We start from the raw sequence: 12,033 nt of genomic DNA on the forward strand, positions 1-12,033 counted from the left end.
TATTGGAATTAAGCTGGAAAAATAAATATGAAGGTGAATTAAATTATAAAACTTGAGGTTAAGTTCTTTTTTTTAAAATTCATTTGGTGCATTTTAAATGTATTTATTTAGTGGTTCATTTATATGTTTCTGCTTTTAATTCTAATGTCAGTTTTGGTCCTCCGTACTGCAGAACTTGGAAGAGGTAGTTCAGTGACTGAATCAGGTGTGTTGGAGCAGGAAACATGTAAAACATGTAGGGCTGCGGCCCTCCAGGACCAGGATTGCCCACCCCTGGTGTAGGGTATTTGATTTGTTTTTACAGTTCACCAAAATTAAAAAATTAATAATAAACTAATGGGACTGGCATTGACGAAAAAAGGATGATACCCCCCAAAATAATCTGTCCATAGAGACATGTTAGGGTGTCTCCTGTATTCAGCAGCACAGATGTCACAGATGCCTTTTTAAAGTGTGAAAAGCAGTCACTGTACTGTTTGGTAACTTGGTGTGTACCACACTAAACATGGAGCACGGAAAGCTAAAGATAAAGTTGATTCAGGAGTTTAGAAAGAAAATGATTGACAAACGTTAAAAATAAAGGCTATGCTGTTCTGTGCAGCTGTAGTTAAAACCTTTAAAATGCCAACCTTCCTGCCTGTGGCTGCAAGAAGGAAACTGAGGACAAACTGGAGGCAGATAGTATGAGCAGTAACCAGAGAGCCCACAACTTCCAAAGAGATTAGAGGTGAACTCCAAGGTCAAGGTGCATCAGTGTCAGAATGAAACATTCGTTGATGTTTGATCCATTCTGGACTCAGAACGAAACGAGGAGTCAAAATATTTTTTGACAAGCCGAAATTGCTTCTGGGAGAAATGTCCTTTGGACAGATGAGACAGAACTAGAGCTTTTTGGCAACATGTCACATCAGCTTTGTGTTCACAGATGCTATAAGTTTTATTTCTGAAAACAGTTTTGTGAAACCAAAATTCAAAACCAAGGACTGATTTTCATTTATTTGACTTTCAGTGATTTTGGTCAGTGGAATAACAACAAGGCACAAAACTACGACGGAGTGTTAGGGCCACAAAACAAGTTTTTTTTATTATTATTACAACAATAATTTCATAATATTACAAGATTAAAGTTGTAATATTACAAGAAAAAAAATCATAATATTATGAAAAACAGTCATAATTTTACATGATGCGTCCATTTTCCATCCCTCATTTCCACCTTATTTTCCCCACACCTGTTGTGTGTGTCTGTGTTTGTAAAGTAGTCCAGATGACCTGAGTCACTGTTAGATTAATATATCATCCAAATTAGCTACGTGACGACTAAATCTGTCAATGCACCCATTAATTACAATATGGCTTCAGTTTATAGTCGTTTGCACAAAATCCAAGTCCTGCTACTGATTATTTGATGCTAATGTGCTAAAAGATTAACTATTTTAACCAATAAAGAACAACTTAACAAGTTGCTCAACATTCCTTATTTTAATGCAGTGGTAACAATATGCTGTTTCATGTAAAGGGTATATATAGTATTGTGACTTTAATTTTAGAATATTGACTTTATTGTAATATTATAAATTTATTCTCGTCATTAAAAAAAATAAATAAAATGTCGTGTGGCCCTAATACTCTGTCGTAAAAAAACATCTGACCAACTGTAAATGTGGTGTTAGATCTCAGCAATGGACTTTTAAAACTTTAAAAGCTGACTGTGTACAGGATCAATTATCTTTTAAGGCAGCAAAATATTTTTCATGCTCTTATTGTTTCCTCTCAGTAGAGCTGTAGTAAAGTCTTCCACAGCCGTTCATCAAAAGTAGCATTAAAAGAAACTAGCATAGAAATAGCTTTTGTTTGAGGTTTCCACTTGTGCAGGTGTGGTTCTAAAAATGTTGCTGATTTATAAAAGCTGATGTAACCAGTTTATTTCAGTCATGGCAAAATGGCCTAACCAGTGCAGAAAGGTTCTAACAGATCTACTTTACTCTTAATGAAATGCACATCTTGTTTCTTGACATTTTCACATAGTTGATAAAATATTTAATACGCACATTTTGGCTTAAAGAAAAATATGTTTTATTGGTTATTCTTTGATAACCAAAACCTTACATTAACATGTCATTGTCTTGAATTCCTCAGGAACAGATAGAGTAAGGAATTGTTATTAAACATATATGATCACATAAGGCGAATGAGCATATTTGAGAATGAGTCCTTTAATTTCTGCATTTGAGGACGGTGACAGTGAAAAACTGTAACGGCTTCCCTACAAACGACAGCATTAAAACAAAACAATCCATTTTAAATGGCTCCTTTTACAAAAACAGATTTCAGATCTAAAATTTCTTCCATAAAACAAAGAATAATGTGACTTAGCATTGGCTTAGATAATGTCTTCCTCTGGCAACACATTTACATAAAATCCTATTTACCTTTCTTTCCTGTCACATTTAATTTATGCAGTATGTGGAACATTGATGAGGCTCATAAGTCATTTTAAATTATTTTCCTGAAGTAGAACACATACATGAGTTTTTGCGCTCTATGAAAATCTAACCTTTAGAGTGAATTTGTTTACCATCTTGATTTTCAGGAGGGGTTGGCATCAATTTTATTCTTTGTTCTTTAGTTTATTTGTGCAGATGCTGTGTGTACCTATAGCTTCTCCATTGCCATGCGCTCCTGATACGTATGGTTTAGATCAGGGGAGTCAAACTCCTTCACAGAGGGTCACATGAGCATTAGGACAGCCCTAACAGTAACTGAGCTCTACGTGGTATTTTGTGCATTGAAACAGCATTCTAACACATCTTTTTTTTTAAAAAATTAACCTTTTTTGTCCCTCAATGGAAAAAATAATTCTCTGCATTTTTAAAAATTCTCCATTTTCGCCATTTTCAAGGTGCCCGGGAAGCAACTTAAGGGCCTTGCTCAGGGGCCCAGAGTGAGTTTTGTTGGTTTGGGGAGTTGAACCCCTGATCTTATAGGTTCATCTTCTCTAACCTCTGTGCCACCACTCCCTAACTACATGTATGCCTGACTAAGTGGGAAATAATACAGAAAAAAACTATTAAAAGTAAAAGTAAACAGAGTTTTACTCACAGCTGAGTATTGGTGACTAGCTGTTGTGTTGACTTCTTAACTCTCCCACAGGGAATTCCCACTGGACGCGAGTTCCAGTTTAACTTTACGACTTGTAAATGGGAAAATCCCACTTCCCTGTGCAGCTTGACCACAGCAAAAGTAGTTTGTGAAAATGCAGTGAAATGGAGCTTTTACACAATGAATTTCAGTGATTGCCTATTTAGAATCCTGCTTTACCCCCACCTAGTGGTGGGATGTCATCGTTTTACAGGTAAAATCATTGACATAAATTATGGGATTTATATTCAGTGCTGGCTTTAAAGCAGCGTACACTTATTTTAAGATATTAATACATCTTTGAAGCTCTCATGAGTGACACAAAATTCTATGGCAGGGCCTCATTTGGCCCGCGGGCCTTGAGTTTGACACGTGGTTTTGATACTCTGTTGTGTTTATTTCCGGTCAGTGTAATCTTGGCAGTACTTCAGGGATGGGTTAGTGTAGAGATGGAGTCAGAATGCCATTAGATATTTGATAACTCTCATAGAGTTGGAGGTTATGATCGGTATGGTTCTTCAACTCTTCAGATGTTCAGAAATAATGGTGCACACCTGCGAGCTACAGAGATAATGCTGTCCTGAAAACAAATAGTTTAAGGTTTGAAATATTCCGCCATCCTCAGTGAGCAGGATATGGCTGAAAACCAAAGTCCAGATGGCTGCACAGCCTTGTAGCTTAGCCTTTTGTTTTTAGTTGTACTAAATCACACATCAGTAATTTTGTAGTGATATCACTTGTAGCAGTTATTTTAAATTTAACACTATGAATGAGATGTTTTTTATTTTATTTATATAAACACTTTTAGAAATTCTACGTGTCCTGTGTCGTTTCTCCTTTTTTCGTTGAAAGGGAATAAAAACTGCCACTGAGAGTTGTCAGGTCTGTGGCTGCAGCTGTGTTTTGTATTAGGAGCAGTTTTTTCCACCTTCCTCTATTGATTTTTATTGATTGAAGCCCTCTGCCTGCAGCTGTGGCCTGCTGGTTCTTCCGTTGACATGTTTATTGCTGTACTTCAGATCTGTTGGGTAAAACCACAAAGCACTGTTTACTAAATAAAAGTCAAAGCTTTTACTAAACAGAATTACTGTTTTGATATTTAGCATTTTTCCATTGGAAGTTTTACGTTAAGAGTCAGATTACAGCATTTAGTGCCCATTTAGTTAATTGCGCACCGCTGAAAGGCAGTTATGTTATGCATAATGATGTAGCCTCTTTCTCTCTTTATGTGTTTGTTTTGTATTACAATGTCTCTCAAACTACTGGATACATATTAGTGAAACTTGATGTTTGGATGTAAATTAATAATTATTTAACATCTGAACTCAGCCTGATTCGAGATGGTCGCCACAGTTAATCAACCTCAACACAAAAAAAAAGGGCTAATTTAGTTAGTTTTACAGTGAAGAAAAAAATTGAAGAAGCTTGGAGATATCCCCAACAGATAATTTATCATGTCTAATATCTTAGAATTGACTATTATATTCAACCCTCTGTTAGCAAAATATTTTATAAACCACTGATTGTGACTTTTAAAAAGTGTTCATAACATGTTATGATGATAGCACTTTGATATTTTTGTAAATGTAAATAATCAAATTATTATTATTATTATTATTATTATTATTATTATTATTATTGTGCAGGGTCTGTGGCTGCATGACCCAGGGCACCTGTTCTCCTATGTTTGTAATGTGCTGTCTTCTTCTGAAGGGTGTTCTGAACTGTAATTTCTTTGTGCTCTGTACAAGGACAATAAATCTCATCTAATCTATTCTAATTTAATTATTATTATATTTGCATCTACAGTGCCCAACTGACCAATTCAGCTCTTTATTACAATTTAGTTTCATTTCTTCTTTGTCTAACAAAATTTATTGTAAAACAAAAGATTGTGATAAAAATAATTTAATCAAACTAACCTTGTCAAATAAAATGTTCTTATGGTGCGTTCACACCGAATGCGATTTCAGCGTCAGGAGCAGCAGGTTTACATACAAAGTCTATGGTGGACGCGCTTCAATCAGCGTCGGGAAGGACTGCGGCGCCTCAAGCGCGATTAGAGCAGCGCGATTTGAACGATTTGAACGATCTGAGCGTTCGACGCGCTGAGGCGCAAATCGCTGAAGTTAGAAAATCTGAACTTTTGCAGCTCGACGCGCCGCGTCAACCAATCAGAGAGACTCCACTGTGTGACGTAGAGACATATTTCCCGACGGGACAGTTTACTGAATGATGTCCACTAACCTGAAACAGACGGAGCGGAGCTCTTTAGCTGAAATCGTGCCTGCAGTCGGTGTCCTGACAGGAGATATCTGCAGCACTGCGTGGCAGTGACTCATCAGACTGGAAAAATAGTCCTGAAAGCGAGCTGTGAGCCTCTACTCTGAATTATCTGGTGAATTAATTATGAATTAATTATCTGATGAACGTGACATGCTCTTGCTCTCTGTAAATAAAGCAAAGCCACTTCCTCGTCCGACATTAAACAGAGCCCGACAGAGGAGGGAGGGGCKGGGAGGCTGTTGCYGTGCAGCGCTTCAASAGCTGWCCTGCGTCTGACCTCAAAGTGCACAAGCTTCAAACTTCAGCGTTGGCTGCGATTTTGAAGCTGAAATCGCGTTCGGTGTGAACGCAGCATTACAGCTCTTTGTGATTTTATGTCTGTGAAAGGCACTTCATAAAATTTACTTACTTACTTCTACCGTATCAGTACCATACATTTTGTTACTTTGCCTTGAAGGTTACCACTCACCAGGACTCGTCTCTAACCGCCCTTATCTCCCTCCTTACAGGTCCATGGGGTCGCTGCATGGGAAGCGAGTGTGGTCCAGGAGGCAGCCAGAGTAGAGCAGTGTGGTGCGCTCATTCTGAGGGCTGGACTACCCTCCATACAAACTGTGACCAGGCGGAGCGGCCAGACAACCAGCAGAGTTGCTTCAGAGTGTGCGACTGGCACAAAGATCTGTACGAATGGCAGCTGGGCGCCTGGAACCAGTGTGTCCCGGTGCTGATGCGCAGCACCGCCGTGCAGCGCCCGACTGTGTGCTCGCGGGGAGAGGAGGGCATCCAGACCCGGGAGGTGGGCTGTGTTCAGAAAGCTAACGGCGAACCGGCTGAAGATGCCATCTGTGAATATTTTGAACCTAAACCTCGCCTTGAACAGGCCTGTCTCATACCATGTCCTCGGGACTGTGTGGTGTCTGAGTTCAGCCCGTGGACTTCATGTTCTAAAACCTGCGGCATTGGTTTACGAAACCGGATCCGCTTTGTGCTCGCACCGCCACTGTTTGGCGGAGCAGCGTGTCCAAATCTGACAGAATTTCAGACCTGCCAGCCAGGCCTCTGTGAGGGAGAGGAGAACCTCTACAGCCTCAGAGTGGGACCTTGGGGTCCTTGCTCTGTTCCTCTGCCAAGGCAAACGCGACAAGCTGAAAAACCACCCCGAGAGGGAAGCAAGAGATCAAGAGAAAGTGAGAAACCTCCTAAAGAGGGAAACAAACAGAGTAGGGAGGGTGAAAAATCATCCAGAGGAGGTGACAAACAGGTCAGAGAGAGCAACAAACAGTCAATAGGAAGAAACAAACAGATGAGAGATGATGAAAAACAGTATCAAGAAAATGACAAAAACTCAAAAGAAGGTGACAAAGAGTCTAAAAACGGCAACAAACCATCGATACTCAACAGAAAATTGGCCAGAGGAAACAGGAAACCAGACAGACCTTCCATACAGGCTGATCAGCAGAAACAACAGAAAAAGGCTAAAAACAAGAGAAAAAAAGAAAAAATCCGAGATAAATCCAAAAAGAAATTAAGAGAGAGGGGGAAGACGAAGGATCCAGAGACCAGAGAGCTGATGAAAAAGAAAAACAAGAATCGTCAGAGACGCCCAGGAGGAAAGTTCTGGGATCTGCAAGTTGGTTACCAGACCCGAGAAGTCACCTGTGTCCACAAGAACGGGAATATTGAAGCTCTCAGGTAAGACTGATTACATTTATTTCTCTTTCATCCAATCTCTACTGTGTTCATTTGCAACAGTGTCTAGTTAGACAACCAAATCTCAGTAATTCTTGTTTTTTGAACTTGTTGATTTTAACTCATTACTTTCAAAAACTAGAAAGGGAACAAACACATTTTGGAAAGGTTTATGTCTGTATAAAAATCTGTTTAAAGGGATCCATGATTAGTTGTGACATTAGACTTTATTTGATAAACATAGTTTTTAACTGTAAAATAAAGGCTGTAAAAATACTGTAGGAAGTTCAATTTTTATCATTTTTAAACTAAAAGTTTAAAAATATGTTACACGGATGGAGCCCTTTTATTTTCACGCAAATCATTCTGGGTAAATGATGACGTGGATAGGTCCTCGGTGTGAGGCTGCTAGCGAGCTATATCCACCCTGAAGGTTAATCTTGGACAATATCTGATGATCGACTCTTTTAAATGAAACCAGAGAGCGTTGACAGAGAGGAGAAGGTAGAAATGACTCAGCCTGGAACTGAAAATATGGATGGAGGACAACAGAGCTGCTTCATGGAAGAAGAACCTCAGATTAGCCTGTTAGCTTTAGCATTAGCCCTGACGCTATCATCATATATATGTATTAGCTCAGCGCTACACATTCTCCTCTCGTCACTGAGGTCCTCCATCCACATGACAGAGAGGGGAACACAAAAATGACTCAGCTGCAACTGAAAATATGGATGGAGGACCTCAGTTTAGCTTGTTTGTTGCACTGGCACCGAGCTAATACAAATAAGGCAATAGTGTCGGCGCTAGCGCAAAAGCTAACAGGCTAAGCTGAGGTTCTTCTTCCATGAAGCAGCTCTGTTGTYCTCCATCCATATTTTCAGTTACAGGCTGAGTCATTTCTACCTTCTCCTCTCTGTCAACGCTCTCTGGTTTCATTTAAAAGAGTCGATCATCAGATATTGTCCAAGATTAACCTTCAGGGTGGATGTAGCCCGCTCAAACCGAGGACCTATCCACGTCATCATTTACCCAGAATGCTTTGCATGTAAATAAAATGGCTCCGTCCGTGTTAAAATGTATTTTAAAAAATTTACAAAACTAAACAGCCTACAGTATTTTTACTGTCTTTATTCTACAGTTAAAATAAATGTTTATAAAATAAAGTCTAATGTTACAACTAATCATGGATCCCTTTAAAAATCTGTCTCCAATATAGAAACAATGCCAAGAGACTTGACTGTGCATCAGTATTAATGAATGTAACTGGGATTGCATTGAAAGCATTTGAGCCAATTTAAAATGAGGGTCATTCTGGTCTGTTGTGGTGAAGGAGGAGCTGAGCCAAAAAAAAAAAGCTCTTGATTTGCTGGTCTGTCTACATTCCCACACTCAGTTGTGGTCATGGACTAGAATAGAATAGAAATACCTTTATTGTCCCACAGAGGGGAAATGCAGGTGTTTTAGATATGTAGATTCACACAAGCTGCGTTTCCACTGACCATGAAAACGAGCAAATTAGGATTTCGAAAATAAATTTGCTCAATGGAAACACGTCAATTTCGAAAAAAATTATGTATTTCGACAAAATGTTTTTGCGCTAGGATGAGGTGGTTTTTCGGCCGTTTAGAAATTGGTGTTTTTCGCAAATCTGCAATGGAAACACTTTTTTCACATCACGGGAGTCTCGTGATCAACAACCGGCTGTTTCTACTGGCAAAAAAGACGATGACAAAGAAGATAACAAGAAGTAAAAATAGTAGTAATATCACAGAAGTAGTATAAAATAGTAAACTCACCGACTACAATTTCCCAAAAACACAGCATACGTAGCCACTCCCAAGTAGGGACTTGTCTCTGGAAAGCCTCGATAAAAGACGCCGACGTCTCCTCTGATGATGAGCGCTAGTGTCACAGTAGCAACATGCTATGTGTTTACATCCATCGCCGCCATGTTTGTAATGACTTATCGTGAGAACAAACGTATTCACACGTGACTTTAATAGAATTTCTTACTTAATGGGAACACTGCAATTGCGAAACTGTGTTTTTTCGACATTAACAGAATGTCGACAAAGTTTTGCGCACATTTGCAATGGAAACACAGCTACTGGCTAAAAAACAGCAAATTAGTGCAGTAAAAACAGATGTGCAGTAAAAGTGGAAATGTTATTAAAAATGAATAAAAACAGTGCCAATGCCAGCGGGGATGGAAACACTTATTGAGTTTGTTGGGAGCACTGAAGGTTATAGAGTATAGATCATGACCCTGAAGAGGAAATCTTAGGTACAAGCAGCTGAAATGAGCTTCTTCTGTAGACTGGCTGGGCTCATCTTTAGAGATGAGGCGAGGAGCTCCATCCTCCAGGCTTAGCTCAGAGTATGTTCTGTTCCTCTGCTTTAACAGGTTCAGCTGAGGTGGTTTGGGCATAAGATGCCTTCTTGATCTTGAGGTTTTCCAGGCATATCTCACTGAAAAGAGACCAAGGGGTAGACCCAGAACTTGCTGCATGAATTGTAAATCTTCTCTGGCCTTGGAACACTTTAGGATCCTGTGGAACAAGAATGTCCATGTTTGGTCCTCAACAGCCACTATAGACACATACATGTCAAGTTAGATAGAACTTTATTGTCATTGTATGCCCAAGGCAGTATAAAATTTTGTTGGCAGTCATATGTTAAAGTTGCTCAAAATACAAAAATACATTTAAATAATATATTATATGAATTCATAGTTTTGAAAGTCAAAGAATTTTTATGTCCATTCATGATTCCAGTTTTTACTCTTTAATTGCACCTCAGGATCTTCAGCATGGCTTTCCCCTTTGCTCTACAGACTGTCCACATGTCAGATTATATGGATTATCTGTCAACTGCACAGATGTTCTCTCATTTTTCATGAATACAGATGTATAGGGCGATCTTACACATTTTTTCAAAAACTTTGCTTGAAATTGATTTAAGTCTCAGAGCTTGCAGGCTGGAAGGAAATAAGTTTGCCCACTCTTTGTCCTCCCCTCAACTCTACCCCCTTACTTTCGTATTGTGTGAGATTACTACAGATATTTTCATGAAAATTATGGCTCTCTAAGGGTCAGTACTTCCAAAGGGGTTGACATAGAGGCTTCTCTGCTCTGCATCTGATTTGAATGAATGAATGATTATCTTCTACATAACTTAAAGTAACCCAATCACTGAATCGGGTCTGTTGAAGCAGGGAAACAAGTAAAGAATGCAGGATAGTGACCCTCGAGGACCAGGATGGAATAGCCCTGACCTAGGAGGAGCTGAAGTCCTGGATGGGATGTCTGGGTTTCCCTCAAATGGGTCTGTTATCTCAGTAACCTGACCATGAATAAGTAACAGAAAGTTAAGAAATGGGTAGCATTATTTTTACAGCATTTTCTCACAATTGGGTACAACCTTTTCCACAGAAATGCACATTAAGGATAAAGCAGTAAATGAAATATATACAAATGTAAAAAGTTCATGTTTTTTTTCTGAGAAGTTCATGAGAATTCGTCAGAGATGTCAGCACTTCAGAAGGGTTGTAACCTGCAAAGTTGTTGAGAGAACAGGCAGTGTTGGTCGTCACTATGTTCTCAGTAAATACAATAAGTCACAGCTAACCATGTATTATGAAAGGAAAACGGAAACACTCCATGATTACACAGTTCACACAAAACACTGCAATACTTCTTCCTGTGCTTGTATTGCTCTGTCAGCAGTCTTTGCCAGTATTTTATGTCCCATTGTTTAGTCTTAAAATGAAACAGCCAGAAACTAATTAATACGACACAACATAACAATAAAATGTGTGTAATTGTCCTTTAGAGGAAATGTGCTTTGGGCTCGGTGCCCCAAAGGTTACCTTCCAAAACAAATCTATTACTGAACTGTTTTAGCAGTTTTACACAATACAAATGTAATCTACTGGTAATATTTACTGCCTAGGTTTGTAAACAAAGTGTGTGTGTACATGTTTTATTACCTGGTGGGGATGATTTTTAATGATTTTCCAGGTTCACACAGCTTTGTGAGGATGCACTGTTCCTTATGGGGACAAAAACCTGGTCCCCATAAGGGGAAATACCATTGGTGGGTTAGAACTAAAGTGTGGATTGAGTTTAGGGTTTAGGGTCAGGTATGTACTGGGGTGGTTAGGTTTAAGGTAAGGGGTCAGGGTTAATGAAATGACCAGTAAATAAATGGAAGTCAATGCAAATTCCCATTAGGATAGAAAAAAAAACGTGTGTAAAGATAAAAAATAACAGTATTATATGACCTCATTGGTCTACATTCTACATTATATTTTACATTTTAAAAACATAGAGATTTTCTGCTGTTTCTAATAAGGTGTTTTAAATAGAGGCATCGTACATGCTTCAGAAGATTGAACAATGTGTTATGAGGGTGACGCCATACTGGAAGGAGCAGGCTGCCAATATAAACAATTTTATAAGGCTAGATTTCTGCATACAATTGCATATAAACGTTTTTTAATGGTTAGCTCAATGCAGCCACTCTCTCTGTCCAAGAAAAGTCACATATATGTCAATATATTTCATTGAAAATGATTGAAACACAAAGTGATAATTAAGAAAAATAAAGATTTTGGTGCCTTCATTTGCACTCTGCATATGGAGGTTTTCTGAAACGAGGTTCATGCCCACTCTCATTTTGTTTTCTAGAAACCCAAACAAAATGACGCAGGTTTTTTTCTGCATTTTGTTTTCATATAGCTAGATCCAATCACTGTTAATATTTACCTGTGGGCTAAGGTTAATTAATGGTGGTAAATAATGATTAGAGACTGCATCAGAAAATAATAAAAAAGGTTTTAGTCAAGCTACAAAACCACCTAGTGGTGCAGCATGGGTATTTTAGCATTTTTTTTGGAAGTGCATATATATATATATA

The 12,033-nt window shown here is 38.7% G+C and overlaps 1 protein-coding gene across 3 annotated transcripts in view; it reads left to right on the forward strand.

Annotated features, from left to right (window-relative positions):
• thsd7aa (thrombospondin, type I, domain containing 7Aa) overlaps positions 1-12,033 on the forward strand; it is a 176,621-nt gene that overhangs the window by 61,350 nt on the left and 103,238 nt on the right. For all 3 annotated transcript variants that reach the window (XM_014019217.1, XM_014019215.1, XM_014019216.1), the window contains exon 2: positions 5,937-7,119. In XM_014019217.1, the coding sequence (XP_013874671.1) occupies positions 5,937-7,119 (1,183 nt within the window). The remainder of the gene's footprint in view (positions 1-5,936; positions 7,120-12,033) is intronic.

This window comes from Austrofundulus limnaeus, unplaced genomic scaffold, assembly GCF_001266775.1.
Source record: "Austrofundulus limnaeus strain Quisiro unplaced genomic scaffold, Austrofundulus_limnaeus-1.0 Scaffold212, whole genome shotgun sequence".
Classification (NCBI taxonomy): Eukaryota; Metazoa; Chordata; class Actinopteri; order Cyprinodontiformes; family Rivulidae; genus Austrofundulus; species Austrofundulus limnaeus.